Source organism: Vigna radiata, chromosome 9, assembly GCF_000741045.1.
Source record: "Vigna radiata var. radiata cultivar VC1973A chromosome 9, Vradiata_ver6, whole genome shotgun sequence".
Taxonomy (NCBI): domain Eukaryota; kingdom Viridiplantae; phylum Streptophyta; class Magnoliopsida; order Fabales; family Fabaceae; genus Vigna; species Vigna radiata.
In genome coordinates, this window is record NC_028359.1 from 17,058,926 (window position 1) to 17,077,691 (window position 18,766).

Consider the following 18,766-nt stretch of genomic DNA (forward strand, 5'->3'; position numbering starts at 1 on the left):
CATCCCAAACCAAAAACCATCAAAACCCTTACCAAATTTGCCTTTAACTGCAGATTTGCACTGATGGTACCCTGTGTACAAAATCAGGGTGCCCTGTGAAGGACTTTCTGTACAAAAACACAAGAACATGCGCGTAATCGTTTACCACCTCATGGTAAACGATTACTGCACAGTTTTTCACAACACTTCACACAGAATTTCATCCGACCACTTTCACTCAACAAAACACCTTTCTCCAACGAATTTGGGGTTCCCTAAATCTCCACTCCACCCCCAACACACAATCTAAACCCAATTTCATTAAAAGTATTTAACGTTTTGAATTCAGCAAGTTTAATGTAATCAACAAAGAATGTTGTCCATGTCCACATGCATTGTTCCTTGCGTACATTAAGTCCAANATAAACCACAATATCTGTCAAGTCAAATTTTTAACAAGTGAATTTCCCAATATCAATCACACAACTCATTCCATTAACTTCAACAACATTTGAAAAAGATAAAGTTTAATGTACCATTCAACAACATCTGTGTACAAATTCAAATTACTAAACAAAACATTCAACAAACCAACATCTATGAACATAAAACATAAGTTTAAAATCTGTTAATACATCTCCAGGTCACACATCTTTTGTTCTAAAACTTCCAGTAAAAGGAGTTCTAAGAGCTCTGCTCTTGATCCGCGGTCGTGAACCCTTCCTGACAAAAGTCTTCAATGCAGCTGCATCAGTGGACATGGGTCTAGATGAAATGCCTTTCGGGGAAATGCCTCCCGAAGAGAACGAAGGATCTTCACGTGCCACACTCGGTCCACCTTCCTCCGTTCCACCTTCCTCCGGTCCTCTTCGTCTAGACTTTTCAAACGCAACTTCTTTGTCCAACTCAACAAGCTTCATTTTAAGCCCTGCAACTAGTTTTTGCTGACGAACCATCGTCTGCATAACACTATCTTTCAGGCTTCGTTTCAGTAATTTCTTTGCAGATGGTGATTTATCAACTTTACTTTGCTTGGAAGGTTCGTCATATTTGAAATTTTTCGTTGCGCCAACACCAAATTCATCAACAACCTGAAATTGAACACCTAATATCACACAACCAACACATACATCTTAAAATGAATAACACAATCATTAAACATCATACCACACCACTTTCCAAAGCTTGTTTCACAATGTTGTCTCCCAAATGTACATTCATCCAATGCAAAATTCTAGGAGATTTATGTATTTCACCTTTCGGAGGTAACAATTTCTCACATAACCAAACCTACATAAAAAATCATCATCACAAACGCTACTCAAAAATACAATTCTATCAACAAGTAAACACAATTACAATTCTGAATTTTTAACTAATCATATTACCTGCAGCATGTAAGTGCATCCATCAATGTAAACATTGCTTGTGCCTTTTCCTTTCTTCAATCCATCTGAAGCTTTCGACAAACTACCTACCAAGTAACGGTACACTATACTACCCCAACAATAATTACCCAAACCACTTAAATTATCAACGATTTCATACAAAACTTGAAACACTCTTCCACTGCGATTGGGAATTAATAACTCAGATATCCCAACTAAAATATAAAGACTACAAAAATCAGAACAAGGAATCTTCTTCTTACGTTTCCTGATCATACATTTGTAAACCAAGTCTAAATCTTTTGTGTCTTTCCCTACATATTTAACACATGAACTTTTTGTAAAATTTCCTTTCAAGTTCAAGTCCTTACCTTCAATACTCAACCCCAGACCTAAACAAAANTCATTCTCTNTCATNGGGATTTCTTTATNTCCNATTACAAAACAACCATTACAGTCATCCCATTTCACAACTAATTCACTCAAAATATTCCTAGCCAATCTAACTTTTTCACTCACCTCTACGAACCAACCAAAAGGAGTCCCACAAATCAATGACCTTTGCTCCTGTGTCAGTTCCTTCGTCAGAGTTGATATATAGTGAGTAGAAAATGAGTGTCTAACCGTCAACTGCACCAACCACATCAACCACAAATGTTGAAAACCCTAAAACACTAAATACTGCGAAATACAAACAAAAGGGAGGAAAGATAAATAGACCAAGGATGAAGGCGACGCTTACCTTACTCGAATTACTTGCCATTTCGAAACAAAGGGAGGACAAAACCACACCAAGATCGAAGAAATCAAACACGCCCACGAACGTCGAACAACGATAGCCTCGCCGGCAACGAAATCGAACAACAAAACGAAGATGATAGGGTCAGAGATGGGGAAGAGCGACGACCACAACCAAACCGGAAAGAGGAAACAGGTGTGAAATGGAGAAATGAGAACTGTAAAAACGTTTCTCTCTGATGAAACAGGGCAAGGGCAAAAGAGGAAATCAAATTTTCAAATCTGCTCCTATTTTTTCAATTCTTTTTGACATTTTTTTTAAAAAAAAAACAACCAATCGTTGCCTGCCACGTCAGAGTGTCAAAATGGTGTTAAATGGAATGGTGTTAGAATATCGGGACGCTTTTAAATATTACAATAAGAAGAAAGGGCAAAAAGCGAAAAAGGAGGTGCAAGGAACATTACGTGGAAGTGTAGGGAGTAACACCTAAGAGATTTTTAGCACTAGCCGAGAGAAAAAAGAAAAGGAATTATATTATCATAAAAGAATAGTTCACAATGATAATAATAATAATAAAAAAACTCTACAAAATGAACCCTGATATTGTTCTTTTAGGCTTACAGGCATCCTCATTTACTCAATAGGTTATTAAATTGTTGACCTCACATTTATATGAAGAAATATATCTTAATATAAAACGTAATAAATAATAGCTAAAAAAAAAAAACATCAATCCATCAAATCAAACTCCAACAGTAACAAAATGAGTATGTCATCCCCTTAATAAACTAATCAGCTTCAATTCACATAAAGTACATGTTGTGAAATTAAAAACTTAAGTACTTTGTATCTATGATTGCCTTAGCCAGAATGTTTGTAAATAAGAGTATATTCGAAAAGGAATTGCAGTTATAAAAGGAATATATACAAACATCTAACGAATCGACAACCCAGTATATAGAGAATTATTTTGTTTAATGAACGAAAAAGAGATTATCTTAGTGAACGATGACTTAGAATGGTATAAATATAAATAAAGAAATATAAGATATAAGTGGTTTAAAACTTATAGTATAAATAGATTTATAAAATTAAATTGATGAGTTTAGAATTTATTTTGTAATAAAAATAAAACCAAATTTGTAAATCCTGAATGTCAAGGTTGTGGAATGATTAAATATATTGAAAACAGAGAGATTCCTGCGTTTCTCAAAATTTTATGCATGGTGGAACTCTTCTTTTTTTATATATTATATTTTCCACAACTAATAATAATGTATTGATGTGATTGAGGTATTTAATTTTCTAACCCATATTTTACGATCAGAAGACTTGAAAATTCAAACAAATAACGTATTTATTGACATTGATGAGACCCAAGCTAAGAAGACTTGGTACGTTATAAATATTAATGAGCCCCAAGCTAAGAACACTTCAATATTCAACAAATAACGTATTTATTGATATTGATGCAACCCATTCTGTGAAGTTGACAGGGGAAACTAATTGTGGTTTGGGTAGAAATTCAATTCTTTTTTATATGATTCTCAAACATCAAATTCTCAACTTTAATTCTGAAAAGGAAATTAAAACTACTGAGATTTTGTAAGCTCGGATGCAGTCATTGAAATTTTGGTTTAATAAACTGTTTGAAGCTAAAACCTGAAACTGTTTGGTGTTTAATTTCTGAGTTGGAATGCTGAGATGACTAGTAACAAAGTGCCAACCAGAAAAAGCCGTGATATGCTTAGCATTAGCTTGGTTGTTAGTGTGAAAGTCACAGCGAAAATTCTTTGTTCTGCAGTAGACTGATATGCATTTCTTGTTTGAGTCCAGCTTTTGCTTGTCTTAATTTGGTTTAGCATTAGATCATTGCTGGACATCTTCCATTAATTTGATAGTGTTTGTTCAACTTTTCTTTACTGTTTTGAGTCCCGTGATTTGTTCATATGTTGTTTCAATATCTGAGTCAAATTTTGGTTGGTTAACTTGCATACATTGAGTAATTTGGGGGCTGACTAAGTGAAATTCTGAGATAGTGTGTTTCTGCATCCATTTGCTTTACAAACAAGGTTGTTTTAGTTACTTGAAATTGATGATGCAAAGAAACCACGAGTTATAGTTGTCCTAAGCATTTTCACTCTTTAAACCACCAAACTTTTGGCATTTTTCATTCACAAGTTGCTGCATCATTAGTGTATCTATCTCTGATTCTGGTTGAGCATCATAATTGGATTGTAGCAAAAGGAGTGGTCATATTATCTTCAGCATAAAACAGTCATTATTAAAAAAAAAGGAAGTTCAATTAAAAGTTCTGAAAAGCCAAATAGGCCTGTGCAATTCATGTTTTTAAAAAAACTAAAAACACAGAATCAGAGTTTGGAAACTGGGACTGGGTTTATCCTAGACATTTCAGCAGCTTCTTGCTGTCTTTTTATTGTTTTTAAATCTGTTCTAGTGCCAATCATAGGTTCTGTTTGAGTGCCTTCTTTCTTCAAAGCTTTGTTCATTGCTTGTCTTGGTTGATAACTCTGGTTTTGTCTCATTTCACGTGTATTCTGATCTGTTGTTCCTAATTGGATTTTTTCTTTGCTTTATTCATCTATTCTAGAGTCTGTCTAGAGTGCCTTTGTACTGTGTTGTCCATTTCTGTGCTTTAGTAGTTGTTCTGTCCTTTCTGTTCTATCTGCCCATTGCTTAGCATATCAATTTCTTGATTGAGAAGCTCTTTCACTTTGGATTTCTTGAAAATTGAAAGAAGGTTTGTGTGTTTGTTAGCCTCTTAGGTGGTGGTGGTCTAAAAGACTCTCCAACCTTAAACTGACAAGGGAGAATCTCCCTTCCAAACCCTCATTTGTGTGCTTTAAAATTTTTAAGAGAAGCCTGAGTGATGAGAGATTTGTGAGTTGACTTGGCCTATTTTCTTGGCAATTTGAGAGAGATTTAGTTTTAACTGTGTTGCTCACTGTTTGGATTGTTCATTGTGCAGGAAAAGGAGTTTAAATGATCATATTGAAGCATCTGCGAGTGTTTAAGTTGCTATTGCATTCAATATAGTTCTAAATTGTTTGCTGAATCACCAGGATCAATATTGTTCTGATTGCATTTTGCACTTCTTCATTTTTGCATCAACACTATTTTAATACCAATTTCTGTATTGCATCACGATACTCTTGTCCATATTGTTTAATCTAAGTCTGACTGTGTTTGGTTCTTTTAATGACAATTTGAAACTGCTAGTTCTGCTAGTTTTGGTGTTCTGAATGATGCTTAATTGAGTTTCTTCATTGCTGCATTGATCTGTTTCAACTACTTAAGCATCAATTCTGATTGTTTCAACTACTTATCACATCAATTCTGCTTCTCGTTTTTCAAGGGAGGCCAAAGGGCAACACCTTAACTAGCAGCTGACCACTGTCGTTTGCACAGGACCACCGTGAAGATGAACGCCCTATTTATCTTGTTTAAAGAGAAAGTCTTCCCCTTGCGTGGTGGGGATGGTGGTCCTGGTTTCTCTGGCATGAAGATGATTCAGTTCGATGGTGTCCTGAAGCAAGGCATGGTGGCGCGATGATGAAGGCGGTGGTTACTGTGCGACGACGGCGTGAAGGACTCGCAATGGTAGTGCATGGTGGTGACGACGACGGCTTATGGCCTGGCGGAAGTAGAACGACGGCTAGGGTTTTTGCCAGATTAAGGTTTCTGTTTCTGAAGGTTAAAGAATATGGTGACGTGGCAGGGGTGGTGATGTGGCAATAGTTTGTTTAATATTTGGTGTATTGACAAATTGATTTTAAACTAGCAGTTTTAATACAAAAGGTTTAATTTGTCAAACCTTATGTCATACTATAATTCATGTAAAAGGTTTAATTTGGTCCACATGTAGTGCTCTATGGAGTGATTTTAATAGTGAAATGCAATAGTAAGAAATTAAATTTGTAATGTTTTTAATAGTCATTTTTGTATATTCTTCATAAAAGCCCATTTCTGACCGAGGTAACATTACTCAGGGGAGATGATATATATTTCAATACTCAGAACGTTTATTATAAAACTGCAAAAAATTACATTATTACATTATTTTTGTAGTAGAAGACTCACAATACAAATTATTACAATAATGCTATTCTATTACCACAATTACCGATTGTAGGACAGTTGATGTAGTTGGGGGATCGTTTGTGTCCAGACATTTATAACTTTTGAATATACTATATTGTTACAATCAATTTTTTTTAACGTTGCACATCTTTTTAACGTTACACCTATAAAAAGATGTTTTTTCTCACATCCAAAAAGATAACACATATCTCTTCTTTTATTCTCACTTTTATTTTCTCTCTCTTTATCTTTTTTTTCCTTAATTTATATTTACTCTTTAATTTCTATATATTTCTTTTAAATCATTTAAATNTTTAAATCGACACTGGTAATAATCCTGTTAAAGGAAATTGTGTCCTTATAATTTGCATTTAAAATGACTTCAATTTTAATAGATTGTATCCATCGCTAGTTATACAAACTTATTCATATTCATAAAAATATAATTAAAAATAATTTTAATATGCTTCAAATATAACTTAAGTGCTTTTAAAATAAAATAATTAGACATTAAATTACATAAAATACAAAATAGTTTCAAAGCAATACATAAAAAAATAAATTAAAAAAATAAACACGTCTTCTGCTAATAACGTGGACCCATTAACCCAAGTTCATCTTTCTAAAACTTAATGTAGACGCACGATTTCTACATGAGATGTATAGTTAGGCATGACTTTGTGCATGATATGAAATATAGTTAGGCATGGCTTTGTGCATGATATGAAATATAGTTAGGCATGGCTTTGTGCATGATATGAAATAAACGTTATAAATAGACATAAGGATTTTCCTCATTCTATCCATTTAACTCATTCTATCCATTCTCCTCATTTACCATACAATATTCAGTCATAATGAAAAAAATATTTTTTGTTTTCATTGTGTTTTTTCTGTTTCAGGATTCTAGTGGAACATTTGACTACTGGACCCTGGCAGAAACTTCGTCACGTAGATTTTGTTTCATCAATTCCTGCTTGCCAACAAGAAATTTTTTCACAATCCATGGTTTATGGCCGTCAAATTATTTTAACGGCATACATCCACGTGATTGTGATCCATTTAACCTTTATCTATTTCTCAGGTAAATTTTTCATTTAAATTTATGGATATAATATAATTTTAATATAGTATTTAAAAGATTACTAATTGTTATTTATTTTGTTATTAGATTTTACCAATAAAAACTCTCCTGCAAAATTATTGGCCAAATTATCGTAAAAGTAATTCTGATTTATGGAGACTTCAATGGAAAATGCATAGGTCATAGTAAGTTATAAAATTCTCGTAGAAATAAGGTTAGAACATGACCCATGCATTTTCCATTGACGACTCCATAAATCAGAATCACTTCGATAATTTGGCCAATAATTTTGCAGGAGAGTTTTTATTGATAAAATCTAATAACAAAATAAATAANAATTAGTAATCTTTTAAATACTATATTAAAATTATATTATATCCATAAATTTAAATGAAAAATTTACCTGACAAATAGATAAAGGGTTAAATGGATCACAATCACGTGAATGTATGCCGTTAAAATTTGACGGCCATAAACCATGTATTGTGAAAAAATTTCTTCTTGTTGACAAGCAGGAATTGATGAAACAAAATCCACGTGGCAAAGTTTCTGCCAGGGTCCAGTAGTCAAATGTTCCACTAGAATCCTGAAACAGAAAAAACACGATGAAAACAAAAAAATATTTTTTTCATTATGACTGAATATTGTATGGTAAATGAGGAGAATGGATAGAATGAGTTAAATGGATAGAATGAAGAAAATCCTTATGTCTATTTATAACGTTTATTTCATATCATGCACAAAGTCATGCCTAACTATATTTCATATCATGCACAAAGCCATGCCTAACTATATTTCATATCATGCACAAAGCCATGCCTAACTATACATCTCATGTAGAAATTGTACGTCTACATTAAGTTTTAGAAAGTAGAAATTGTACGTCTACATTAAGTTTTAGAAAGATGAGCTTGAGTTAATGAGGTCCACGTTATTAGCAGAAGACGTGTTTATTTTTTTAATTTACTTTTTTATGTATTGCTTTGAAACTATTTTGTATTTTATGTAATTTAATGTCTAATTATTTTATTTTAAAANCACTTAAGTTATATTTGAAGCATATTAAAATTATTTTTAATTATATTTTTATGAATATGAATAAGTTTGTATAACTAGCAATGGATACAATCTATTAAAATTGAAGTCATTTCAAATGCAAATTATAAGGACACAATTTCCTTTAANAGGATTATTNNCAGTGTCGATTTAAACATTTAAATGATTTAAAAGAAATATATAGAAATTAAAGAGTAAATATAAATTAAGGAAAAAAAAGATAAAAAGAGAGAAAATAAAAATGAGAATAAAAGAAGAGATATGTGTGGTATCTTTTTGGATGTGAACGTTAAAAAGATGTGCAACGTTAAAAAAAATTGATTGTAACAATATAGTATATTCAAATCACTTTTTATAAATCAGCTCATGTACAAATTAACTCTCAGTTCATAATTAGTTAGCTAGGGGGCACGCAAAGGTGTGCAATCAATCACTTTGAACAAGACTGAAATCTGCTTGTGATTAATACCAGGAAATTATTTTCTCAATGCAATTAAAAAAACTGCTCTCAACAAAGAGTGATGATGCTACTCGGAACTCAAGACAGATTTCAATAATCAATTGAAAGATAAGAATGAGTGCAGAAAAAAGTTTGCATTCCAGTTCAAACAATCATAGCTTGCTGCAACATGGTGGACTACGTTCAATTTTCAGGAAAAGTTAAACCATATGATATCCAAGCATAATATTCAAACAAATATGGTTAACTATTTCTAATCAAGCACACATCTAACACGAAACTACACAAAAAGGATGAAGAAACTCCCTTATTCAGCTTGGTGTAGGTTATGCTAATAACAAAAAAAACCTTTTTGTACCACTGTATCTACTCTTGGTGTTAGACTTTCACATTGCAACTTGATTTTGAACAGCTTTAGTCCGTGTAAATGTCAATTAGAATAAAAGAACTGCACAACTAAAGAGTTAGCACATTTCAGATTCAAAAATGGACTTAGTTCAGCTCTTGAAACTACTACACACTCTCAACAATAAATTTGGCTTTTAGATGCAGCCACACAAAACTCACAACTCAGGTCTCTCTCTAGCATGCTCAAAGGGCAGGTTTAAAAAGAAATTTCAGTCTAGGCCAAAGAATCCTGTGGATCACCACCACCTAGAATGCTACCATTCACAATTACCTTCTTTTTCAATTTCAAAAAACCAGAGTATAACAGCTTCTCAATCAAGAAATGGGTAGGCTAAGGCTAAGCAATGTGAGTACAGAGAACAAAACAGGACAGCTCAAAGCAAGGAAAATGGACAAAACAGCAGAGCAAACAGATTCAAGACAATCTATAGACCAGATGAATAAAGCAAACAAATGCTTCAATTAAGAACAGCTAAACAGAGTTCACATGTGATGGACAAAACTTAAGATAGCCAATAAGGACAAACGAGAAACAAAGTTATCAAGAAGGAAGGCACTCAAACAGAACAGAACCTATGAATAGTTCTAGAACAGATGAACAAAGCAAAAAAAAATGGTCAAACAAGGAACTGCAGAATTGGGAAAATAAAACGCTATTTGCAGAAAAACATTGATTTGGCAGATTTGGTGCAGTATTCATTTTGCATTTTTCTGCATAATACACCTTATAGTCAATGAATTCAGCACAAGCATATCCACATACATGTATTAATGCTCTATTAAGTCCAAGTTACTGATTTGAATGGCTTTTTCTCAGTTTCACTGCTGCTTTGGAATTTCAGAAACTTTGCCCTTTTTTTTTAACCAACCAATTCAGACTTAATAGAACAACTTTTAGACACCATAAGTGTAATAACAGATTCCAAATTCCAAAAAATAATTCTGCAGGACTGAATTAAAACACCAAAAAGCAAAGACTCTAGGAATTTAGAATACTTAGACACTTAGTAATGATCTAATACTAAGCTGAAATTGACTCACACACCAGTTCAAAGAAAAATCAGTCTCGGTGAAACTGCATTAAACAGAATTTTGCTGCTGTTTGTCATAAGCACCCAAGCTTTGCTAGGCAATTCATTGCTGATATGATGTGCTTAGACTTATACAAGCAGTAACACACAAGAAAAGATGCAGACACAGTGTAATCATAAACACTCAATCAGAAAACACGCTGACAAGAAAGCAAGCAATGAAACTGTGAGTGTTTTAGGTAGACTGTCATCAAGCTCAATTAATCACTTCATAGCTTCTTATGGTTTGAAAACTACACCAAAATTGAGGTGCACATGACTAGAACACGACAGAAATAGATTTCAAAACTTAAGAGACTCAAAACAAAGGATTCACCGAATTAAAAATGATAATAAGACTCAAAACATGGACTCAAAGTACAGAGCAAGCACATAACACTTAACACAATATTGAAACCTAAACGCAGAACAACAACAAGAAACTGAATCAAAGCAAGACAAAATTAAAACAACTCAACGCGGAAAAAATCGAAGAACAAAATAAACACGACTCAGAATCAAATGAAACTCAGACAACTCATGAATCAAGACAAAACAGATTCGGAAGAAACAAAACTCAAAGCAAAACGAAAAGAAACAAGGAAAGTGATACTTACCTTTGACGCGTGGACGCAACCAAAGCTCTGAATACCATATGATAGAAGACGCTCCAATGAGAGGCCGTCTGAGACTGTGCAAAGACGAATCTGGACTCTTCGAAGGTTCTCCGATGAGAGACGAAGAAGGACGTGGCGGAAATTGTTGAAGAATCTCTAGATTGAGAGAGAAACCGGAAGACACTCTAGATCGACGCAGAGTCAGAAAAGAACAAACCAGATCCCAGAAAGAAACTCAGAGATCTGTAACCTAGACCAAAGAAACCCTAGAAACGAGAAGAATCACTAAGTGGATCGATTAATCGGTGAAAATGGTGTTTTAAACGCTGCAAATGGAAGATCGAAAAGGTGTTTAATCGGTCAAAAACGGAAAACAATCGGTGAAATTTGAAGAAAAATGAAAAAGGAAGAAGAAACCTAGGTTTGAGCTTCTGTGATGTGGAAGAAGCAAAGAAATGGAAGAAGGTGATTCTAGAAAGAAGAATGGCTTACGGTAATGTAGAGACGCTTGAGGAGGAAAACCCTAGCAGAGTAAAATGTGATGAGACTTACTCCTGCACCTCACCAATCTTATCCTACATTTTCAAATTAACAGTTTTATCCTTTTTTTATTTAATAAAAGAGTTAAATATGTTTTTATTCTCTATATTTTGGGGCAATTTTGATTTTAATTTCTCTTTTAAAGTAAGGTACAATTTAGTTATTCAACTTTAGAAAATTTTGGTTTTAGTCTTTTTTACTAAATTTTTTTAACTTTATTTTCTGTTTCAAACGCGTTTCTCGGTTAACATTAAAGCAAAAATGTGTCAAACAGTGTAAACATATTTAACCATTAATAAAATAATGAGTTTTAAACCATCAACAACCTTTACTCTGTATTTTAATTCTTGTATGCACCTCATCTTATTAAAAAAATTAAATTTAATATGCTAAAATAATATTTCATACATATATTTTTTAAACAAATTTAATATTAAAAATAAATATAAAAAATACTAAATAATATATAATATCTATACATACAAATTCTAAACTTAAAACAAATTAAATAAAAATCTAATTAAATATAACAAAGAAAACAAAAATAGAAAACCTAAACCCCAGTTTCAACTATCCACAGCTCCACGTGCGGAGGAGAAGTCAGACCGCACTTCCGCACTTCCGCAGCTCTGAGTGCAGAGAAGACGAAGACGAACCACAGCTTCAAGTGCGAAGAAGACGAACTGCAACTCCAAGTGCGAAGAAGATGAACCGCGGCTCCAAGTGCAGCTTCAAGTGCGGAGAAGACGAACCGCAACTTCAAGTGCTCGATCTCTTTCGCCACCCGCTGCAACCTCGCCTCAACAGATCCCAGAAACAAACACCCCTCGTAACCCTCAAAATCAAAGGACTCCCCCCAACAGCAACGACAAGGGCTGAATATGCATCTCCATCAACGCCCTATTCTCCTCCTCCAACCCCACCGCTTGTCTCCAGCACCCTGCCCTCATAACCCGTTCCAAAAAATCTCACCTTTAACAGATCACTTTCAAAACCTGTCAAATCACTTTCAAAACAGATCAGGTTTAACGACCAGACAACTCTTCACCTCGTCCCAGTTCTTGTTGTTGTCGCCGACTAGAAGGGGCACCTGCAGAACCTTCTAGTAGTCGGAGCCGCTACGGATGTGGATGTAAGCGGAGGAGGTCACAGCAGCCACACCCAAGGGTGAGAAAAACCCTAAATTGCAATTCCAACTGCGATGAACATCAACCGCAGATCCAAGTGCGGTGAACGTAAACCGCACTTCCAAGTGCGGCGAGCGTAAACCGCACTTCCAAGTGCGACTACCGTGAACCGCATCTCAACCTCACTTCCAAGTGTGGCAAGGTCTTCAACCGCACAACCACCACTACAAGAGCTCACCCCCACTGCGACACAACCACTAAAAACAGGTCTTTGAGAATGAAGAGTGAAAATGCAACAAATAAAATGAGGGAGGAGGGGAGGCGGGGGAGAAACACTCCGGCGAGAAAACAGGAGAAAGAAAGGGGGTGTAGGAGAATATGAAATGCAGTGGCAAAGAGAGGTAGAGGACAAAGGGATTGATGCCTTATGTTTAATTGGTGAATGGGTTGAATAAAAAAGCAATAAAAAAATTATATGATAAGGACACAATTAGAAATATGAAAGAAGAGGGAGATGCAGATGCGATGGGTGAGGTGCAGGGAGGAACACTCAAATGTGATTGATGATGATGCGCGACTGGAAAGTGAAATTAAGAATGAAAATGATGTGGTTGATGACTCTATCGCATGCAAAAGGTTGACGCAAGGTTGAAGATGTGGCGGTGAGAGAAAGATGTGGTGGTGTGGCAGGAATGAGCCACGAGTCAGCAGTGGAGTGGCATACGGTGTTAAGTGGAGGAGTGAGAATGCTGATTTGAAAAAAATGAAAGGAATGGGAAAGTAAATGGGAGGTAATCGAGGGAATTCTTTGGATTCTTCAGTCGGCCTTTCAAGGAATTAAAATTTGAAAAAAATTTAATTCAATATCTCAAAAGTGATTACAAAATGTGTTGACATGTCTATATATAGAACTAAAAGTTCTGTCTAATATATTTTAGGTTTAATAGGTTTGAAGGTCCCTATATTTGGGGATTTGTTTCAATTGGGTCCTCCAATTTTGGAAGTGATCAATTAGGTCTCTAATTTTGTCAATTTAAATAAATAAAAGCCTTTCCGTTAAATGCAGTTAACGCCGTGAAGTTTTTGAACATGTGGCACGCTGACACTTTCAGATGGCACTATTTCAAGTGCATAGGAGGATTATAAAAGGGTGAAATCCCTAAATTAAAGGGTGTATTTGAAGGTGAAATTCCTAAATTAAAAGGGATTTCACCCTTTTATAATTCATCTATGCACTTAAAACGGTACTACCTGGAAGCGTCAGCGTGCCATATGTTCAAAAACTTCACGGCGTTAACTGCATTTAACGGAAAAGCTTTTATTGATTCAAATTGACAAAATTAGGGACCTAATTGATCACTTCCAAAATTGGAGGACCCAATTGAAACAAATCCCCAAATATAGAGACCTTCGAATCTATTAAACCTATATTTTATACATGTCTAATAAAAATAAAAAAAAAAATTCTAAACTAAGACAATTGGACTTTAAGTGAAGATGACGAAGTTATTGCTCCCAAACAAAAACTCAGCTCCACAGGGCTACAAGTCACACCTTCTGTCGTCGTAGCCACCTCTATCGTCACCACTGCCACCACCACAGTTGCAAAGACAAACACCTTCTTCATTTCTTTCTCTCACTTCTTCAATCTGTTATGTGCTCATACTCTCATGGATGGTGTTTTTGTACTCCATGGAGTGGACCGAAACGTAAATAACCATACTAAATATTTATGATACACTCTCAGTCTTCACACGGAACTTCTACTAAAGATGTGGATAATTCCACCATCTGAGGTCACTTTAAAAAAAAACCTAATAATTGGAAATCTCACATATAAATAAGTTTTATCTTTAAGTTATAAATTAGAATTCATCTTATTTATATTTATTGGATATATTATTTCATCTTGATCATCATCTTAACAAATGATGTTATTTAATGTATTAAGAGTTTTAGTTTTAGTATGAGTTTGAATGTAGTAAATAATTCTATTTATTATGTATCAAGAAATTCAGTTTTAGTATGAGTTTAAATATAGAAAAAGTGTGTTGAGGAAAGTAATGTGTTTAATATGAATGTTAATTTTGAAAAATTAATACAAGTCATTGTTTCTTGTAGAAGAGAATCCGTGTGTAAGGAAGGAGAAAAAAAGTTGGCATGGCAATTATTAGAATTTCACATTTTTCACTCATCTTATTAATACAATTCAGAAGTTCGTGGTTTCTTCTTGGGCAGTAGAAGATTCGTGAAATGATGATGAATGCAAAATTCTCAAAAATGAAATAAGATTTGGTATGTATGTCATATATGAAATAACATTTATATTTATCACTATCTACACTCTAAACTTTAAAACTTAAATTATGTTTGTCTTATCTTTAGACTAAACGAATTTTACTACTAAAAGTTTACTTTTACCCGGTTTCAACCTAAAAGAAACTCAATACTACAACTTAATATAATGAGTTTTTTTAATTTCATATTATCCATTAAAAGTTCAATAATTATACTCTTTCTTTCACTCTAATTGTCATCCAATTTTTACATTTTCCTTCTCACCTTTACATTTTATATAAGGTTGATTTTAATTTGTAAGATAATGATACGTTGACAGGTTGACGTGTCTTAACATTCATTTGACATAATGACATATAAAACGTGTAACATTCTTTTGATATACTGATATATAAACTTTTATTAAAACGATAGATGATAGATTATAAATGAGAATAAATTAGTAAGTCCTAACATCACCCACTTCATTAAATAAAAGTTGAACCTATCAACTTACAATTATTTATGATTTACCATACATTATATTATTTTAATAAAAGCAGACGTGTAACTATATCAAATAAATGTTAAGACATGTTAACATATCATGATATGTTATTCTTTTTTAATTATGACACTAAAAAGTATAGTTAAAGTCACACCAACTACTTTTTTTTTACTCTTCTTTATTTTTTTATTTGTTAATATTTTTTTAGTATTGTTTTGAACCTATTTCATATTTTATTAATTATTGTCTAATGAACTTTGAAATTATTTTTTTTATTTAAATTTATTTTATTTAATCACTTAAACAGTGTTTAGCATATTAAAGTTAATTTAATTATATTTCTGTGAATAAAAATATGTTTGTATAACTAGCTAGATTTATAGAGACGATAATCTATTCAAATTGAACTCAAAATGTAAATGATAAGGACACAATATTGCGAGTGTAAATTTAAACAGAGAAAGTTAAATATCCTCTAATAATCATATCTATCTAAATATTTATGAAATATTTTGTTTATAAAAAATAAAATTAACACAAAAAAGTGATATTATAAAAAAATTAATATAAAAAAGACACGGCGTATTTTTTTTAATTTAAAACAACTAAAAATTATAATTATATAGCTTTCAACTTATAGTATCAAATAAAGTAAAAATATTTAAATAACTTAAAAGTGACTTAAGTCGAATCTTTCACAAATGTTTATAACAAATATTGCTTTATTAATATAAATTTTAAAAAGATATAAATTAAACAAAAAAAAAGTTGCATATATTATTAGAGAATTTGATAAGAACAGAACTTGGATTTTCTGTGCATGATTATTGCTTTTAAGGATTTATTTATAATAATGTATGTGCAAATCTCACATACTACAATAAGAACGTGTTTACACATTGAGGAATTCAGAAGTAATAAGAATAACTTTTTTAAACATTAAATATAAACCCATAATCAAATATAAAGAGAGGAGAAAATAATAAGTGAGAGGAAAAGAAGAGATATGGGTGTTGTTTTTTGGATGTGAGAAAAAAACACCTATTTATGGTTGTAGAAGGGGTATATATGAGTGGAAAAAAAAAAAATATCTCTTGACCTACGGAGGAGAAAAGCCCAACATTTACAACCATTATCATGGTTTGCGAAACAAGATGTGCAACATTAAGAAAAAATTGGTTGTAACAATTTTCTTATTGCGTAAAAAAGGAAAAAATATTTATTCAATTTTATATTCTGTTGCAGCCACAAAAGCTATATTCATATTTGTTTCGGTGTAAATTTTGGGGACCGAAAGGACTAACCTTGATGATATGGCTTCATGGCTGTTTGACGCTTGGATGAACTGGATTGCTTTGTTATAAAAGAAGAATGGATGAAATATTGTATTTCTTATTGAATCAGGAGATAGTACAATTGATATATATAATTGTTTAGAGCAATATAAAAAGGAATATAAGTATAAAAAGGAATATAAGTATAAAAATATATGAACATAAATGCACAGATATGAACAGAGAATAAAATAATTCTAATATCCCCCCTCAAGCTGCAGCATATATATCCTTAATGCTCAACTTGGACAACAAAGATTGAAATTGTGCTGGATGCAAAGCTTTAGTATGAATGTCTGCAAGTTGTGATGAAGTAGAAATAGGCAGGAGCTTAATTACACCAGCTTGAACTTTATCCCTTATGAGATGACAATCAATTTCAATGTGCTTTGTCCTCTCATGCATGACTGGATTTTGTGCAATTCGTATAGCAGATTGATTGTCACAAAACAGAGGAACTGGTTGTGGCAGAGGTTGTTTCAAATCATGGAGCAAATACAAAAGCCATTGAATTTCACATGTTGTGGAAGCTAAGGCTCTATATTCTGCTTCAGTTGGTGATCTAGATATAGTATCTTGCTTTTTGGATTTCCAGCTGATTAAGGATGCACCATAGAACACATTAAAACCAGTCACAGACCTTCTAGTATCAAGGCAGGCAACCCAATCAGAGTCACTAAAAGCCTTGAGAGAATGTTCTGTGTTGGAGGGAAAAAATAATCCTTGTCCTGGATTTTTCTTGATATATCTCAGGATCCTTATTGTTGTTGCATAGTGATCTTCCAAAGGATTGGAAAGAAATTAACTGAGAGTACTAACAGCAAAACATAAATCTGGTCTTGTGTTGGTTAGATATAATAACCTGCCAAGAAGTCTTCTATAGGCTTGCACATCTGAATAGGGTTNTCCTTCTGTCTTGGAGAATTTTGTGCCTGACTGTATGGGAGTAGAAACAGGTTGACATCCCAACAATCCTGCATCTTCTAGTAACTCTAAAGCATACTTCCTTTGTGACAAATTAATGCCCTGTTTAGATCTTGCAATTTCTAAGCCCAGAAAATACTTGAGTTGGCGACTCCACTCTTCAAGTGAGAGTAGCTCCACAAATCAGAAGAGGTAGCGGATTGGAGGAGAATGCCTGTCCAAGAAGCAATAGAAGGCTTGCCCTGCCAATCTCTTTAGCATCTGATCCATAAAGGGAAGAGGAAAGTGATCCTTCATAGTGGCCTTATTTAGCTTTCGGTAGTCAATACAAATTCTCCAAACGGTAACAATTCTTATTGGTTTGAGGTCATTCTTCTCATTACACACCACTGTCATGTCACCCTTCTTGGGCACTACTTGCACCGGACTCACCTAAGTGCTATAAAAAATAGGGTAAATGATTCCTACCTCAAGAAGCTTCTGAACCTTTTTTTCTCACCTCCTCTTTCATGACGGGACTAAGCCTTCTTTGAGGTTGGGCCACCAGTTTTAAATCCTCCTCCATGAAAATTCGGTGCATGCAATAAATAGGGCTTATCCCCTTCAGATAAAAAATAGACCATCCTACAGCTCCTTTGTTACTCTTCAAGACCTCAATCAACTTCTTCTCTTTAGCAGATGATAAGGAGCTGCTGATAATTACTGGTTTGTTGCTACCCTCTTCTAGAAAAACATACTTTAAGTGAGAGAGAGTAACATCTTCAAATCCAACTTCTTCTCTTCAACAATGACATCAGTCTTCAGATCTTAAATCTTTACCTCATGAGGTGGAATCTCCTTCAGCACAAGGGGGGATGAAACACTCTTCAAGCATTCTCTCCTCTTCTTCATTGAGAGACTCACGTGCATTAATGAGGGTCTCCACAAGGGGGGATGAAACATGTATCTCCCTTTCCACCTTCATGCAAGCTTCATTAAGCACATCGACTTGAAAACAAGCTTCCTCATCATTGGGGTGAGACATGACTTCAAAACATTGAAATTTACCTCTTCATCTTGCACTCTCACCTTGTGTTTGCCATCATCTACATCAATAAGTACTCTTGCCGTCTTCATAAAAGACCTTCCAAGAATGAGGAGCACATCCACATCTT

General features: G+C 33.7%; 2 protein-coding genes across 3 annotated transcripts in view; both read right to left on the minus strand.

Annotated features, from left to right (window-relative positions):
* LOC106774007 overlaps nucleotides 1–11,461 on the minus strand; it is a 24,193-nt gene extending 12,732 nt beyond the window's left edge. The window contains exons 1-3 of one of the 2 annotated variants that reach the window (XR_002669777.1): nucleotides 10,903–11,461; nucleotides 2,110–7,877; nucleotides 1,798–1,997 (exon numbers count right to left, since the gene is read on the minus strand). The gene's annotated coding sequence lies outside the window, so the exon portion shown is untranslated. Of the gene's footprint in view, nucleotides 1–1,797; nucleotides 1,998–2,109; nucleotides 7,878–10,902 lie in introns of those variants that run through there. The other variant, XM_014660795.2, reaches the window with a different exon arrangement.
* LOC106774008 lies at nucleotides 454–1,791 on the minus strand. The gene is made up of 3 exons (XM_014660796.2): nucleotides 1,368–1,791; nucleotides 1,147–1,269; nucleotides 454–1,070 (listed from the first exon to the last, which is right to left on the minus strand). The coding sequence occupies exons 1-3, from the start codon at nucleotides 1,782–1,784 to the stop codon at nucleotides 624–626; spliced, it is 987 nt and encodes a 328-aa protein (XP_014516282.2). The 5' UTR covers nucleotides 1,785–1,791; the 3' UTR covers nucleotides 454–623.
* Nucleotides 11,462–18,766: the final 7,305 nt, after the last annotated feature.